The sequence below is a fragment of the Spinacia oleracea genome, chromosome 3, assembly GCF_020520425.1.
Source record: "Spinacia oleracea cultivar Varoflay chromosome 3, BTI_SOV_V1, whole genome shotgun sequence".
Classification (NCBI taxonomy): domain Eukaryota; kingdom Viridiplantae; phylum Streptophyta; class Magnoliopsida; order Caryophyllales; family Amaranthaceae; genus Spinacia; species Spinacia oleracea.
In genome coordinates this window covers 64,606,325-64,624,146 of record NC_079489.1, presented here as the reverse complement: position 1 = coordinate 64,624,146, position 17,822 = coordinate 64,606,325, and the positions used below count along the sequence as shown (strand labels likewise).

Below are 17,822 nucleotides of genomic sequence, written 5' to 3'. Positions count from 1 at the left end.
GATCTCAGCTCCCACTGAAACCAAGATCTGTCGATTCCGAATATCCATAGATGGAGTATCTAATGCCATTAAATACTTGATCCGTTTACGTACTATTTGTGTGACCCTACGGGTTCAGTCAAGAGTAAGCTGTGGATTAATATTATTAATTCCACTTGAACTGAAGCGGCCTCTAGCTAGGCATTCAGCTCACTTGATCTCACTGAATTATTAACTTGTTAATTAATACTGAACCGCATTTATTAGACTTAACATAGAATGCATACTTGGACCAAGGGCATTATTTCCTTCATTATCATCATCCTCAAAATTGACGTCCTCGGAAACGGACGCAAGGTCAGCATCGTCATACCCAGCCCCACTCAACACATTCTCACTATCTCGCTCACTCGACATTATACCTAAATATAAACTTATGCGAAGGGAGGAAACAAAAAAGATATAAGACTATACCTTCTCGCACAATGGAAAATTAGCAGCCCAGAATCGAGAAAGAGCACTTCCACAAACACCACAGTCAGCAACCGAAACAGCAGCGAAAAAATAACTCGCAAGAGCAAAGGAGAGGATTTGAGAAGGAGAGAGAAAAGTGTGAAGAGAAGAGTGAAAATGTTTGACGTTTTAAGAAAAGATAGTTAAATAGTCAAAAGTCAAAAAAACGGGCGATTTGACAGTTAAAGGAAGTTGAAAAGACAGGGCAAATCTCAGCCGTTGAAAAAAAATGATAAAGCGACACGCGTCGCAAGACGTGCAGATGCATCACACGTGGAATGAATTTAAGCGGTACAAATTCAAAATACTTCCCAAATTCTAAAAATCCAAAGTCTCAAGGGGACTAGTCAGCATCCAAAGTCTCAAGGGGGCTAGTCAGCATCCAAAGTCTCAAGGGGGCTAGTCAGCATCCAAAGCCCCAAAGGATCATATCGGTAAGAAGGAGCAGGGTACCCCATCTTCTTTATATCTGCTTAGTTTTTGCGAAAAATGCGGGTGGTATTCATTATGAGGAGGCTAGTCAGCACTTAACACATAATCAAACGCACCAACACATTTCGCGAAAAACGCGCAGTCTTGGGGGCTAGTTGTAGGGAGAGCACTATTTTCAGAGCAAGCACATCAATCAAGACAGATATGCTCACTCTGAGGGGGCTAGTTGTACGGGTGTGCTACCAGCTGGCTGGTAGCATCCCCAACCAGTTAAGGATAATAGCCAATAATCCTTAACGGCAGCTATTATTCCCTACCAGCATCTCCTAAAAGCCGGTAGGGAGGCGGCACGTGATCAATCAAGAAATCAACGGGTCGTTATCAATCGGGTAGGACCCATTTTTCCGTACGCCCGACCCGCGCCTATATATATGAGCTTCATTTATTACAAAAGGTACGCAATCACAATCATTTTCACCAAACCTAAAATACTTATTACTTATCATACCTGACTTTAGCATCGGAGGGGGGATCCTCAAATCACCCTCGAGGCTAGTTCATCTTTGTTATCTGCGCAGGACATCATCAGGATAACAGCACTACTCGACCAGCAAGACCTCTCCAACCGTTCCCATATCATATCGGAACAGGTACATTTCTTCAACACTTATTTCAGGGCTGAACATTGGAACGTCAATTATCCTTGAAAAGATCAAAAGTAGGGAATCATATTTCCAGTATGTAGTCTGCTAAGTTGAAATAGCGAATACCTTCTACTTTTACTTAGTCGTGTAATTCTTACTGATGATGATACTCTGGGAAGCACGGACACACCATTGGGCTGCCGTGTCCCGTGTTCGACACGTATTGGACACCAACACGCCTTGGACACGCGAAAATATGTGTCCGACACACGAAATCACGTATCCAGGTTTTTTCGAAAAATTAGGACACGAGACACATTGCTGGATACACGATGGACACTTCTTGAACACATATTTCATTATTAATTACGGAGCAATATTTCATATTACTATTAATGCGTCATGAGCAATCAACAACCTTCATAAACATAGGACCAGATTCACAAGCCACCATGACATTAATTAAGGTCTCCTTTGCGGGTTTCTCCATCCATCATGTGAATCTGATCTTATATTTATAAAGGCTTGATGTTCATTCACAACAATCTCCGTCTACTTTCTAGGAGGAGTGTGGGATGTAGGAGGAGATGATTATTGTGACATTATCGTATCATTTTGTGTAGAATAGTTCTATTTTCTTATTTGAATGTCATTAATAAATTTAATTACTTTTTGCATATTATTTTATTAATGATTCTAATTTTATCTTTTTTTTGATATATTATATTATTTTAATATTATTATTTCCCGCGTCCCCGTGTCCATCATTTTTAAGATGGCGTATCCCCGTACCCGTATTGTGTCCGTGTCCGTGTCCGTATCCGTTTTTGTGCAACCTAGATGATACTTACTTCGGGAATATTTCAATGGCTTGGAAAATGATCTCTCACCTCATTCCAACATTGCTAATTTCAATGACTTGTCTGTTTACCGTATTTGTGTCGGACCGCAAGCACCACATTCAGCTGTGCCGATTGGTGCAGTGCCTGCTGCACCGATGTTGGTGGGTTTATTAATGTTATTGATGTTGAAAGGTTGGTTCTTTTCACTAGTATATAATTAACTTTAGGTAACACTGAAAAACTGTTACATAAAGGGGGTAAAGTGTTCCCATAGATAATAGGTAACACTTTATGGGTGATACATCTGCTCGTGCTACCTATTCTATTAGGTAACACTTTTAATTACATATGATAACACTTTTACTAGTGTTACCAAAAATAATTTTATGTAACACTTTTCCATTCCTATTGTAGCACTTTAAAAGTGTTACTCGTAATATCTTAGGTAACACTTTTTAACCATTAGTATCACTTTTTATATCATCTTTTGATTTACAGTAACACTTTATTGAATCGTAGGTATCACTTTTCACCATATAACGTAACACCTCGTTCATTATTTAGGAACACTTTTCTATTCTTAGGTAACATTACATATTTAACACTTTTTAATATCTATTGTAACACTTGCAAAGTAATGCTTTTCATTAAATATAATAATTTAACAAATATTACAAAATTGGTTCATAAATAATACTAATAATAATAATAATAATAATTATTATTATTATTATTATAATAATAATAATAATAAAATTTATAATTTTGTAAAATAACAATTTTATTACCAAAAGATAGTACGTACACAAAATAAGTTCCAAACAAGCTAGGAAACAACTAAAGGAAGGGAGCACACCCGCTCCCTAACAAATTAACAAATTAGAATAATAGTATTTGATGTACGATCTATGAAAATTACATTATTATGTTCAAAATAAAATCAAATGATCATATCCAAAACTAAAATGTATAATCCAAAACTAAATGTCTTCTATCTTTTCATCTTCAACTGGTTTCCCTTACGTCTGCATGATTCTCAATGTCAACTTTAATCTTCATTTGCTATCCGATCCAATCCATCATCTTGATCCTATAAGAAGTATAAAATTAGTAAGATCCAACATCCATAATCATGTAAAGCACAACCAAGACATTGCATTACAAGAACTGAAGTTAACATCCATATTCTGCTACTTATAATTCAAAATTAGAAGATAATAATACTTCTATTAACGTTTATGGGGATCTGATTACATCTCCCAGCTGCTCCACCTGATCTGTTTGTTGTTTGCTGTTTGTTGTTTGCTGCTCCACCTGATCTGTTTGCTGATTACATCCTTTGCTGCTCCACCTGATCTGTTTCCCTCGTATAATTCTGTTGTTTTTACTTCATCTGTTTCATATATGATCGTTTTAGACCATTAACAAAGAAATATCACTAAGTACACTAACAGTCATATATACATATTCATGTGACCAGCAAAGATAGTTGGAAATTACTGTATTACACCAGCATTCAGAATGAAGCAATAAATAAATAAATAAACTTACCTTGTTAACATCAAGGGCTTTAAAAGCTTGTTACCAGAGATAGAATTGTTAGAATGATCCAAAGCCGAAAGCAACTTTCAGCTAAAATTTGCAACATAAACTTTTTTCAACAGAGTAATCAACTTAGTTTGGATAAGAGGATAAGATTAGCTGGTTAAGTGCACACCTGATTTGGATGGAGAGAGTAAATGAAGATATCTTGCAAGATAAAGTACCTTATTGCTAACGGACCTAAGAGCTCACAAACCTAAATCAGGTAAAGCATTTAATCAGTCAGATTAAATTTCCAGCCAGGTTTCATTGGACAAATCCAAACAAATCTTGAACATCCAGATTGCTTAAATTCAACAGTAAGGAAAACAACTAACCAAAAGAATATTGCAGATTTTACAAGAGCTATTTTCACAAATTATGTCAGTAGGAGAAATTTACCTCAGTGATGCCGCCGCAACTTGCCCTGCTGCCCGAGCACCTGGATACCACACACCTCGAAACTGCACAAAAGTAAACACTACCACTATAACAGCAAGCCTCAAATGAAAATGTATACTACCGTGTTTTCTGGCTTTTGATTGAGTTTGGTTGAGTTTCTTTGTTTTCTGGGTTTAGTTGGTTGAAGATCTGGAAGATCTAGGGTTTCTAGGTTACTTTTGTGATCTGAGTTTTCAAAAAAGTGTTTGCATGTGCGTTTTTTTGGGTTTTCATTGAGTTTCTCGTTTTTCTGGGTTGAAGATCTTGATTCTTTGGTTGAGTTTCTGGGTTTTTCTGGGTTTTTTTCGAATCTTGTTGAGTTTCTGGGTTTTTGGGTTGAAGATCTTGATTCGATCTTTGAGTTTTTGCGTTTTTCTTGGTTTTGATTGATCTTGGTTGAGTTTCTGGGTTTGGATTGATCTTGGTTGAGTTTCTGGGTTGAGTTTCTGGGTTTTTTGGTTGCGTTTCTGGGTTTTCTGATTATTTTATTGAGTTTCTGGGTTGAGTTTTTGGGTTGATGGGTTCCAAAAAAACGGAGAGTTTTCATGGGTTTTCTTCTGCCAATGATAAAGTCGGCAAGACGGAGTCATTTGAGTATCATTGCACCGATGAGCACTGCGATCTTGGTGAGTATTATGAAGGCGATCACAGCTATAGTGGTGAATATCTCAATTATTTACGCCAAAGATATGATTCTTTCTGTGCTTCTCCTTCCACCGGATCTGAAAAAACGGTGGAGGGTAAACCGCCACCGCCACCGTCCCCTGGCGGATCTAAAACCCTAATTCCTGATGATGAAGTTGATCAACCTCCACCTAAGTCCCCTAATGGTGTCGATGTTGGGGGGGTCTGAAACCCTAATTGCTGACAAAGGGAAATGCGATCCCGATAACAGTGGCTCAAAATCTGATGGTGCATGTTCGAGGTCCTAGCTTTGTTGGTGTTGCATGTCTACAAGGGGCAGTTTTCTCTTCTTCCCTCTCTCTCTATTTATGGCTTTCCTTTTAGAATGCATGTTTAGCTGTTGATGATTGTAGGCCAGCAAGTGTGATCTCTTGCTGGCAAGGGTTGGATTTGTTGTTGTTGAAGGAGAATGTGTTGATGCATGTGGAGTTTGGAGGGTTTTATTGATTTTCAATCATTTTTTTTCGCCCCTGTTTGTTTGATGCATGAGAAATGATGTTTACTTGATGTTTACATGATGTTTACATGATGTTTACTTGATGAATTTGTCCCTATTTGATCTTGATGAAATGAACAAATGATGACAAATGTTAAATGGGTCCCTATTTGATCTTGATGAAATGAACTTGATGAAATGAAAAAATGATGATGACATGATAAATGGTGAAATGATGAGATGAATTGATGAAATGAAATGATGATATGAAATGATGAAATGAGTTGATGAATTTGTCCCTGTTTTAGCTTGTAAAAATGTCCCTGTTTGAGATTTACTTGATGAATTTGTCCTTTTTTGAGATTTTCTTGATGAATTTGTCCCTGATGTGTTTGGTCTGTTGTGTTAACCTCTGTTGTGTTAACCATGAAGAAATTTCCCTGATGTGTTTGGTTTGTTGTGTTAACCATGAAGAAATGTCCCCTGTTTGACCCTGTTTGACCCTGTTGTGTTGATCGATGACGAGTCTTTCAATTTGCTGAGAAGCCAAGATAATGTGCTTCAATGAGGCTTGGGGACACCTGAGATCCTTAAACTGATTCCTAATTGTGTCCCCTTAATTTGTCGTTGTGTGTGATCAATGATGAGTCTTTCAATTGTTGAGAAATAAATCCAATTAACTTCAAACACTCGTGCTGCCATTAGTATCAATTACGATGCTTCTCCGGCGCTAAGTGTTTGTAGTTTGGATTTGTGACTGTGATGCTTGGGGACATTCTGAGATCCTTTTGTGTCACAAACTGTGATTGAATATGTTTGACCATGTTTAACTGATTTGTTTAGGTTTTTGATCTTTTGCCAGTCTTTATGTCTTAGGAAACGAATAGTTTCGTAACACATATAGACTAGCATTAGACCAGAAAACCTATTCATTTCTATGCTGATTCCTAATTGTGTGCCCTTAATTTGTCCTTGTGTGTGATCAATGATGAGTCTTTCAATTGCTGAGAAATAAATCCAATTAACTTCAAACACTCGTGCTGCCATTAGTATCAATTATGATGCTTTTCCGGCGCTAAGTGTTTGTAGTTTGGATTTGTGACTGTGATGCTTGGGGACATTCTGAGATCCTTTTGTGTTACAAACTGTGATTGAATATGTTTGACCATGTTTAACTGATTTGTTTAGGTTTCCGATCTTTTGCCAGTTTTCATGTCTTAGGAAACGGATAGTTTCGTAACACATATAAACTGGCATTAGACCGGGAAACCTATTCATTTCTATGTTGATTCCCGATTGTGTCCCCTTTATTTGTCTTTGTGTGTGATCAATGATGAGTCTTTCATTTGCTGCCATTAATATCAATTACGATGCTTCTCCGGCACTAAGTGTTTGTTTCTTGGATTTGTGATTGTGATGCTTTGGGACATTTTGAGATCCTTTTGTGTATATGTCCACAACATTTGACTAAATGAAATTGCCATGTTGGCACCTAAAAAAATTTATGTTTGTTTGATATTACTACCTTTATTGGTTTTATGTGTGATCTATGATGAGACTTCTTTTGCTGAGGCTGAAACCCTGTTATTTTTCAATAATACTCGTGCACCATTAGCATCAATGATGCTTTTCAGGAGCTAAGTATTATGGGAAAGGGTTCGGTCAATGATGCTTGGGGACAATCTGAGATCTTATGTTGTTTGATCTATGATGATTCTTTCATTTGTTATCATTCATGTCTTCTGGTTGATATGTGAATGTGCATGTTAATGTGTTTTTTAATGCAATGATATTACTTGAACCGAACCAATTTAACAAACTATTCATTCATTTCATTTCAAAATGTTACTCCGTACTTTGCTTACAAAATGTTTTGCATACATGTATTCCTTACATTCAAGCTTCCAAAAGTGACTACTTGTCCCCCAAAAATACATGTTCCCAAAACACAAAAGTGTTGTATCCTTTGATCAACCCATGATCCTTAGTCCCCTTGATTCTCTGTTTGTTTCTGGCATGTCTTCCCAAACTTCCCATTCTTGACTTGATTTGTTTGCTTGTGCATTTGAGCTCTCTGGAATGTCTTCCCATGCTTGATTGCCTCTGTTTTGTTGTACATTTGAGCTCTCTGGAATGTCTGTCATTGCTGCCTCACTTGTAATTCTCTGTGCATTGTTGTCCTCTTGCATATCTTGTGCATTTTCAGTGTGTTGCCCATTTTGTGTTCCATACAAGAAATCCCACCCATCATGTACTGCCCACATTGGTGCAATAACTTGAATTGGTAACCTTCCTTGAGCAAAAAGTCTTTTTTTGTTCACATGTGGTAGATCATAATCATTTGAACCCTTGGCTTTTAGTATTTCATTCATCACATATTGGTATGATAACCAAACATTTCCAAGTGTTCTTGCCTCTAACTCATAATAAGCTTGGTTAACTGCATCCAACATGTCATCAACATCCTTTGGCATTTTCTTGTGCATTAAACTTTGAATACTTCTGAAAAAACCCAAGTCTAATATGTTCAAGTCCGGACTGTTTGGTGGTTGTTGGACTAGAATGAAAGTGAAGTCACCTTGTTGATGTGCTTGTTGCCATATTGCATCAGATTGAGTCTTGCATTGTCTTGTTGTATAAATATTGTTTTTGGCCCTTCACTTGGAGGCCATTTTTGCATGATTGCTGGAACAATTTGATTGATGAGCATGTCCCTTGTCTCTTCTTTTCTGACTGATTCAACTACTTTAGTCACCATTGTCCCCTTGTCTCTGTTTTTTGAATTCCTCTTTGCTGCTTCTTGATAAGTGAATGGAAAGATCCCCAATTTTCCATCAAATGTGCATTCATTTTGAGCATTGAATCTAGGCCTTGCAACTGCTGCTGTGAACATTACCTTTGGTATGAATTTGCTTGACCTTCCCGATCTGTATTTGCCCCTTTCATGCTTCCCCAAATACACCCTTTGTGTTTTTTTGCTCAAGTAGAACCACTTTTCATCAATATCCACAAAATCAAACATTGGTTGGTATTGCCTCTTTGTTTGTGGATTGTCCCCTTCTAGTAAATCTATGACCCATTTGACCCTTTGTAGCATGTTGGGGTTTTGCAACCCCGGATGTAGGGGATTTGTGTGTGCCCTAACATCACCCCTTTTTATCATTCTCCAAAGTGTTGTTGGTCCAATATCTAGCATCTCTGCCAAATCCCTAATGCATGTTATGTCCCCCATGGTTAGGCTTGTGATTGTGTCTTGTTCAACTTGAATGCGTTTCCTGCCAGCATTTTTTGCCTTTGTTGCCATGTTGTATCTTTGGAATGCCACTTTTTGTGCCCTTGCTTGCTTCCAAATTCTTCTGACTGTTTTTGGATGCACATTGTACATTTGAGCAATATGTTTATATGCTCCATAATATGGTTTGTCTTTGTCCCTTTTGCGATGGTTGTTCAACAAACACATCAGAATTTGCACCCTTGTGTCACAGCTGAGCCTTGGCTTCTTCTTGCGTTGATGACCCCGTATTCCTACATGTTGCTGAAAATTGTGTTAATGCTGCTCTGGTGTCTCATTGAGATCAAATGGAAAAACTATGTGTTCCATGTCCCCTGTTTCTTCTGCTGCTTCATTCAAGTCGAAAAAAGTCCCCTCCTCGTCAATGTGGTCACCATCATCATCTGATTCTGGTATCCACGCATCATTAATGTTCCAAGCAGCATCTTCCCATTCAGCATCTTCCTCCATTTTGTCTGAGCAGAAGAAGCCAAATGCAATGAAGCTAAGCTACCAGCCCCTGTTTTGAAGAAATGCTCTGTGTTTGTGTATTTTTTGGTTTGTTTTTGGACAAAAAATTCTCTCTCCTGATGTATATAAAAATTTTGGAAGGAAAAGTCCCTTTTCTGCCAAAAATTTCCCCCCAAAAGTGAGAAGTCCCCACTTTTGTTGGTTGATCCGTGTAATCTTATTGTTGTTTTCCTATTGGCTGTTGGATTTTTGGAATCAGAATTCTATTGGTTGGTTTTTGAGTTAGTGGATTGCTGACTTGGCACCTTTGCACTTTTCTGATTTTCTCTCCTCTTTTTTATGATTCCTTTTTGTACTTTATACAATAAACAATTATCTACTTTTTCCTCTCCCCAAAAAACACATTCCCAATCATTACCTCTTACACAACATTCAATTTTATTAATTACCGTGCAAATGTCCAAAGTGGACATATATTTAGGAACGAAGGGAGTATTATAAATCAAATTTCGAAGGAAAAAAATCGAAATATAAATAGGAAGGAAGAGATTAAGGAATTGTACCAATTAATTGGTGATTTAAGCTTTCAATAAGAAGACGAATTCAAGTTTAATAATATCCCGTCTATCCAAATTCAATTGCGCACGTCTTTCGGTAAAATATGAAGAGAGGGAGGGAGATGGATCACAGGATTGGATCTCAATTCTTTGTTTAGACCTAAGAATCGCCAACAGCCCTGACTAACCAAAGCCCGCAATCTACTTATGTTAACCCATCATAAATACCAAGTAGATGAAAATCAAACCACAAAATAACTGAGAGAACTTTTCCCCACTGATTGAATGCTATAGCAGTAAACTCAATATACGAGTTGAGACACAACATACATCAAGAAGAAAGAACAAGAAAAAAGGGTAATTTAATCACAATCCATATATTACCAGACAAAAATTTCATAGAACTCTCGACATAGTTTAAAGTAAAACTCTTGAATCGCTGCTATTAGTCTAGTAAATCTTTAACTAATGCCACTACCACTAATTGGGGTAAACAAGCAACAAAACAGTAAGGGATTGTCGACAATTGCCATTGAAGACGCGCCAAAAAGAAAACTGCCACACCAGTGTGTACATCATCACTAGTTCCTTACTTCTTCTTAGCTTCTGCGGCTTTAGTCTGCCAAAAAAAAAAATCAAGAATAACAGGGTTAAAAACACTGGGTACAGCAATCTGAGCCTAATAGAGTTTTAACACTGTGAATTGAAGGGAAAGGTTTTAAATTTAACTTAGTGTAAACTGATCAAAACGCGGGCCGGGCTAAGACATAAAAAACAGCGCATGGTTTTGGGCCAAGATTTGGCTCGTTTTTTGTGCCCAAAAGTCATTTCAGGCCTAAACTACCAGGCTTTCGGGCCATATTCAGTCGGACAAATTTATAACTAGAAGTGTAGTTTTACAGTGTCCAAAACCGATAAAAAGTTTAAATTTTTGGTCCGGGCGAGGCCAGGCCCATTTAAAATGCTGCCCAGACTCAAAGATTTCTGATCCGGCCAGGCCGGTCCAGCAGGATGGGCTCATGTTGATAAGGTCTATTGTAAACAAAATCTGTCAATAGTCAATATAGGTGAATATCATACCTTCTTAACACCACGAATCTTCTTTGCTCTGTTCTTTCGCTCCTTCATTTGTTTCCTAGACTTCTCGATCTTGGTGGCCAATCCATTCTGTACCAAAGAAAAAGAAGAGGCAGAGGGGCACTGTAAACTTGCAACCCACATTCATGGATAGAATACAAGAACAATGGGGTAAAGATAATTACCCTGATCAGCCTGTACTTGGGCTCGAACTTCTTTGCACTGTCAACGGAATCATAAATCAAACCAAATCCAGTTGATTTACCCCCTCCAAAGTGAGTACGGAACTTGAACACAAAGATGGAGTTCAAATCATTCACATCGTAGATCCTAGCCAATTTTTCCTTCAACTCAGCCTTTAAGAAAAGAAAAGAATGCGGTAAGACATTTAGCAAACAGAGATAAAAGACATCAAAGTTAGATGTTTTGCACACTAAAGATATACAAGCAACAATAAAACTCTCCACCTTTCTCAAAGCAATCTTGGAATACATAAATGCAGAGTAAAATCATTATTAACTATAAAAACATAAAGAAATTCGACGTAACAATGATCTTTGGAGAAGTAAAAACAGACTGAAGACACAATCACTGAAAATGCAACAATCCGCAAGCACAAATGACAAATAAAATCCTCTAACAGAAAGGTGAATATTAAGCTTAAGATGATAATTAGTTTCCATGCCAAGAGGATATTAGAAGCAGGGTAATAATATGTATTAGTGCACAATGCAAAACGATAACTGCATTGCATACTGTGATAAACTAACAGCATCAGATTTGGCGAATGGGACAAAACTAAAAGCATTATGTTTGCATAAAGCAGTAAGCTACCGGTATTTCAGAGGTTTGATCCAGCTAAATTTAAATATACAGGAAACACTTCAAGTCCGGTAATGGACAACAGTAATGCAATAGATCACATTATAACAATGACAAACTTTCTTATTAGCAACCTAGTATATGTTTCTACCCTTAGAAACCAAACATACAACACAAAATGACCAAAAGGAGTACCGGAATACAAACTACGATACGCCAGTAGCATAAGGGAAGCACTTCGAGTTATGTAATGGACAACAGTAATGCAATAGATCACATTATAACCAGGAAGAACTTTCCCTCAGAAAAAGTAGTATATGTTTCTACACTTAAAACCCATACATACAATACAATAACTTTCTTTTTAGCAAACTAGTACATGTTACAACATGACCAAGACGATTACAGAAATCAAAATTACAAACTATCATACGCCCATATCATCAATGACAAATCAATCAACAACAAATCAATAAGTGCGCTTGATCAACAGCTAATCCAGTATAATTATCAACCAATCAATGCGGAAAAGTCACAAGAAACAATCAAATAAACGATAAATTATACATGTGCGCGAGTAATAAATACAATGCTAATTTAAGCAGCACTTATTTTATTTTAAAATCAATTCTAGCAAAAAATACAATGCGATAAAAGATCGAGAAACGAAGGTCAGACCTTGGAAACGTTGGCGCGACCAGGGTGAAGAACATCGATGACCTAAAATGCAACAAACAAAACAATGAAGTAAGTTAGGGTTCGAGAAAGTATGGAATAGTAATTGGAGAAGGAAATTAACGAAGAAGAGGGATAAGAACTCACGAATTGCTTCCTTGAGAGAAGACGATTGGTCATGAACTTGCGAGTTCGGATTGTGACTGCCTTTTCCGCCATTTTCGTATTTTCACTCTCTTTCTCTCTCCTCTGATGCAGGGATTTGTGGCTGATTCCAACTCCAAAGGGTTCACGGCGAAAGAGAGAAAGCAAAGAAAATAGAAAGGAAGCACTTAACTAGGGTTTAGTATTCGGGCTTTTTCCGAAAACTTTTTCGTTTGGGCCCAATAGTTTAGCCCTGTTACAAATTTTACGAGATTTTATAAACTAAAACTAATAGGCCCGGATAATTTCGTGAATAAACATATTTATCATATTTTTTAAATGAAATTTTATTTTGAGTTTTTTATATTATATTAATATTAATTTTTCATAAATAACAAGTAAAAGATTATAGCCTTCAAAAAAAAAAAAAAAAGTAAAAGATTATAGCTTAATTGGATAGTAGTCTAATGTTGTAAGTGGAGGTTGTGGGTTTGAATATTATGCAAACCATATACTTCCTCCATTTTTTAATAATTGCACCATCTTGGTTTTAGCACTATTCACATATTCTTATATAGTTATTTTTTGTGATTTATATGTAAGGAAAAATATATTCATGTGGGATCTTGTTAGATTCGTCTCGAAATATACTTTCAAATTATCAAATTTTTATAACTTTTTAAAATGTATAATGAGAGATATTAGTGGTTAAAATAATGCATTGGCAAGCGTGAAATCACAGATGGTGCAATTAAAAAAAATGGAGGAAGTATTTCTTTTTATAGCATGGATTTGTGGATTGCGGGAGAGCGTCACGTGGCATATAAACGTTTGTAGAAACGATTTTTAATATATATTATAGATAGTTACTATAACTAATAGTTCGGTCAATATCTTTTTTTATTTCTACAAAGTACGTAGTACGGAGTAGTAAATAACAAAAAGTAGTTTCAGTTTTTTGTTGTCTTCAAAATTAACATGATTACTATAAAGGAAAAATTGTCTTAAATAATCCAACATTTTGACGATTTTCCATTAATAATCCAACCTTTGGATTATTATCTAATAATCCAACCTTTATACCCCATTTACTTTTATTGTACCCAAATGACCGTTTACTTGTTATATGAAGGTCACTCACTTAGTTTTATATATTTTTTTAAAAAAAACTAACAAACTCCTTTTTTAAACTATTGTATAATGGTTTTTTAAAAAAATATACGAAGTATATAAAAATACGCTTCTCCCCTATCAACTCTCTCTTCCTCTCACATGATCAATTTCACCAGATCACCACCTCCCTCAGTTACCAACGACAGCCACCACCACTACTTTTTGAACTATCGTTGTCGCGTTGTCAATTACGCTCAGATTCGTACAAGCCAACAAAAACTTAAATCCAGATTCGCACAAGCACCAAGAAAATCGAATTGGGGAAAATCTAGGGTTCATGTTCAACCAATTTGGGGAAATTTTTGAATAATTTATGTTCTCATTTAGGCATGAGTTCGAGTATTTGTTGTTTACTTTCTGTCAAATTAATCATATTTTACAATTTGGATAAGAAATCAAAATTCACATTCAAGAAAATTAAATTGAAAATATATATATTGTACTTCGTATGTGTTTTGGGTGGGTTGGAGGGACTGGTCAGCATATGTGGTGGTGTTGAAGGTGTTTTCGCTGGTGGTTGTTCCGGTAATGGCAGAGACGGCTAACAATCAGCTTTTGTTTTTTTAGTTTTCTTGTGGATTTATGTTGTCAGTATATAATATTCCGCCTCTATGATTATGTGGACATGGGTGAGAAAAGAAGAGTGAAAATATGAGAGATTGAATAGTGCATACAAATAATTTTTTTATGGTTCATTTTGATAATCAATTGATAAATTTATTGATTTTGATGATCCATTTATGATGATGACAATATTGGTGGCGGAGAGTGTAAGGAGGCAGATGAGGAAGGAGGGCAGTGAGGGGATGTGTGGCGGTGGACTAATGAGGAAAATGTTGATAATGGTGAGTAAGAATGACAGTGGAGGAAGGAGGACAAAAAGGAAGGAAGAACTAAAGAAGGAAAAAAAAAGGGATGTATTTTTTCATTATTTTTTTTTTTTAAAAAAATAACCAATTATTGCATGACACGTGTATAGGTTACCTGCTATATTGGGTTGGTAACCGGTTATGTGTAATAAAAGTAAATGGGGTACAAAGGTTGGATTATTAGATAATAATCCAAAGGTTGGATTATTAATGGAAAATCGTCAAAATGTTGGATTATTTAAGACAATTTATCCTACTATAAATACGATTATTTTTAGTTCATGATTTAATCATATGACTTATTAAATCAAAAACCGGAAACTGATTGTGAAACCGAAAATTATGGGTTACATATTTTTTGGGGATTGTGGGATGAGTATATTCCTGGGAATAGGAAATACGAATGTGGAAATTGAAATTATCATGTTCGTTTTGGGTGAATGAAAAATAAAGGTGGAATTGAAATGGCAAATTGGGAAAAGGGTGGTGTATTTCCTTGATTTTTTTTTCTCCAGGGAGAAGAGAATTGAAGTGTGAATTCAGATCAAATCTGAACTAACCAATTTCTCATAAATAACACCAAAAGGGAAGAAAATTATAAAGGGTGTTTTAGTAATCTTGTCATTTAATCATAATCAATTCTCATTTCCCCCCTATTAAACAAACAAGGAAAGTGTTAATATTTTCTTTTTTAATTCCCAATTAACAATCCCTAATAGTATAAAAAATTCGCATTCTCACATACGAAACACACTTATACGGAAAAAAAAAAGAAAAAAAGGTAATGAGGAGCACCCAAATACTCACCTCTCTCCCAAACAATGGGTCGATCATCATCGTTAATTGAAATCCCATATCCCTGAAACCTCTTCTACTCACCGAAAGCCTCATAAATCATACGAAGAATTATTGTATATGCTATTTATACTTATATAAGAAGGTCCTAACCACAACAGTCTCTTTTTCAGTACTTGCTAATTGGTTTTGGGAGAACAATTGTTTCCAACTCGGGGAATTAGACAAGGAGATTCCCTTTCTCCATATCTTTTCATTCTTTATGCAGAATTGTTAGCTCGATCACTCAATGAAAGTTGCTTTGATCGCTCCAAGTTACTTAGTGTTTCTCCTGGTAATTCTAGAATGAGAATCCCATTTGTAACGTTTGCGGATGACACAATGATATTGCAAAGGATTTGCCAGAAAGTTGCGTTCTTATTAGACAAATTCTTGATAAGTATTTTTTAATCTGTGGTCAACTGGTTAACTATCTTAAGTCAGCATTCCACTACACCCAAAATACTACGGATATTCAAATCCTATAATTTAAATTCATTCATTCTCAAGACGAATCATTCAAATCGGTTAAGAAACTATCTAGGATGTACAATCACTAACAAAATCGTCACCAAAAAGATCTTTGTTGACATCCCTCAAAAAATAGATTCTCAACTTTTTAATTGGAAAACTAATTCATTATCACAAACAAGGTGATTGGAAAATTGTCTTAAATAATCCAACATTTTGACGATTTTCCATTAATAATCCAACCTTTGGATTATTATCTAATAATCCAACCTTTATACCCCATTTACTTTTATTGTACCCAAATGACCGTTTACTTGTTATATGAAGGTCACTCACTTAGTTTTATATATTTTTTAAAAAAAAACTAACAAACTCCTTTTTTAAACTATTGTATAATGGTTTTTAAAAAAAATATACGAAGTATATAAAAATACGCTTCTCCCCTATCAACTCTCTCTTCCTCTCACATGATCAATTTCACCAGATCACCACCTCCCTCAGTTACCAACGACAGCCACCACCACTACTTTTTGAACTATCGTTGTCGCGTTGTCAATTACGCTCAGATTCGTACAAGCCAACAAAAACTTAAATCCAGATTCGCACAAGCACCAAGAAAATAGAATTGGGGAAAATCTAGGGTTCATGTTCAACCAATTTGGGGAAATTTTTGAATAATTTATGTTCTCATTTAGGCATGAGTTCGAGTATTTGTTGTTTACTTTCTGTCAAATTAATCATATTTTACAATTTGGATAAGAAATCAAAATTCACATTCAAGAAAATTAAATTGAAAATATATATATATTGTACTTCGTATGTGTTTTGGGTGGGTTGGAGGGACTGGTCAGCATATGTGGTGGTGTTGAAGGTGTTTTCGCTGGTGGTTGTTCCGGTAATGGCAGAGATGGCTAACAATCAGCTTTTGTTTTTTTTAGTTTTCTTGTGGATTTCTGTTGTCAGTATATAATATTCCGCCTGTATGATTATGTGGACATGGGTGAGAAAAGAAGAGTGAAAATATGAGAGATTGAATAGTGCATACAAATAATTTTTTTATGGTTCATTTTGATAATCAATTGATAAATTTATTGATTTTGATGATCCATTTATGATGATGACAATATTGGTGGCGGAGAGTGTAAGGAGGCAGATGAGGAAGGAGGGCAGTGAGGGGATGTGTGGCGGTGAACTAATGAGGAAAATGTTGATAATGGTGAGTAAGAATGACAGTGGAGGAAGGAGGACAAAAAGGAAGGAAGAACTAAGGAAGAAAAAAAAAGGGATGTATTTTTTCATTATTTTTTTTTTAAAAAAAAATAACCAATTATTGCATGACACGTGTATAGGTTACCTGCTATATTGGGTTGGTAACCGGTTATGTGTAATAAAAGTAAATGGGGTACAAAGGTTGGATTATTAGATAATAATCCAAAGGTTGGATTATTAATGGAAAATCGTCAAAAGGTTGGATTATTTAAGACAATTTATCCTACTATAAATACGATTATTTTTAGTTCATGATTTAATCATATGACTTATTAAATCAAAAACCGGAAACTGATTGTGAAACCGAAAATTATGGGTTACATATTTTGTGGGGATTGTGGGATGAGTATATTCCTGGGAATAGGAAATACGAATGTGGAAATTGAAATTATCATGTTCGTTTTGGGTGAATGAAAAATAAAGGTGGAATTGAAATGGCAAATTGGGAAAAGGGTGGTGTATTTCCTTGATTTTTTTTTCTCCAGGGAGAAGAGAATTGAAGTGTGAATCCAGATCAAATCTGAACTAACCAATTTCTCATAAATAACACCAAAAGGGAAGAAAATTATAAAGGGTGTTTTAGTAATCTTGTCATTTAATCATAATCAATTCTCATTTCCCCCCTATTAAACAAACA

General features: G+C 35.8%; 2 protein-coding genes and 1 long non-coding RNA gene across 4 annotated transcripts; all 3 read right to left on the bottom strand.

Annotated features, from left to right (window-relative positions):
- Positions 1–3,248: 3,248 nt before the first annotated feature.
- On the bottom strand, positions 3,249–5,204 carry LOC130469079 (uncharacterized). 2 transcript variants are annotated; one of them, XR_008929458.1, is made up of 5 exons: positions 4,394–5,204; positions 4,128–4,208; positions 3,962–4,042; positions 3,683–3,803; positions 3,249–3,500 (listed from the first exon to the last, which is right to left on the bottom strand). It is a non-coding gene; the product is annotated as an uncharacterized lncRNA (long non-coding RNA). The 2 variants fall into 2 exon arrangements; XR_008929457.1 differs by having other exon boundaries at positions 3,962–4,208.
- A 2,905-nt stretch (positions 5,205–8,109) lies between these two features.
- On the bottom strand, positions 8,110–8,937 carry LOC110783534 (uncharacterized). The gene has a single exon (XM_021987881.1). It carries the CDS (start codon positions 8,935–8,937, stop codon positions 8,110–8,112), a length of 828 nt encoding a protein of 275 aa, XP_021843573.1.
- Positions 8,938–10,209: 1,272 nt separating this feature from the next.
- On the bottom strand, positions 10,210–12,732 carry LOC110783553 (40S ribosomal protein S24-1). Its single transcript, XM_021987900.2, has 5 exons — positions 12,573–12,732; positions 12,429–12,470; positions 11,114–11,284; positions 10,932–11,018; positions 10,210–10,470 (listed from the first exon to the last, which is right to left on the bottom strand). Exons 1-5 carry the CDS (start codon positions 12,642–12,644, stop codon positions 10,441–10,443), a joined length of 402 nt encoding a protein of 133 aa, XP_021843592.1. The 5' UTR covers positions 12,645–12,732; the 3' UTR covers positions 10,210–10,440.
- Positions 12,733–17,822: the final 5,090 nt, after the last annotated feature.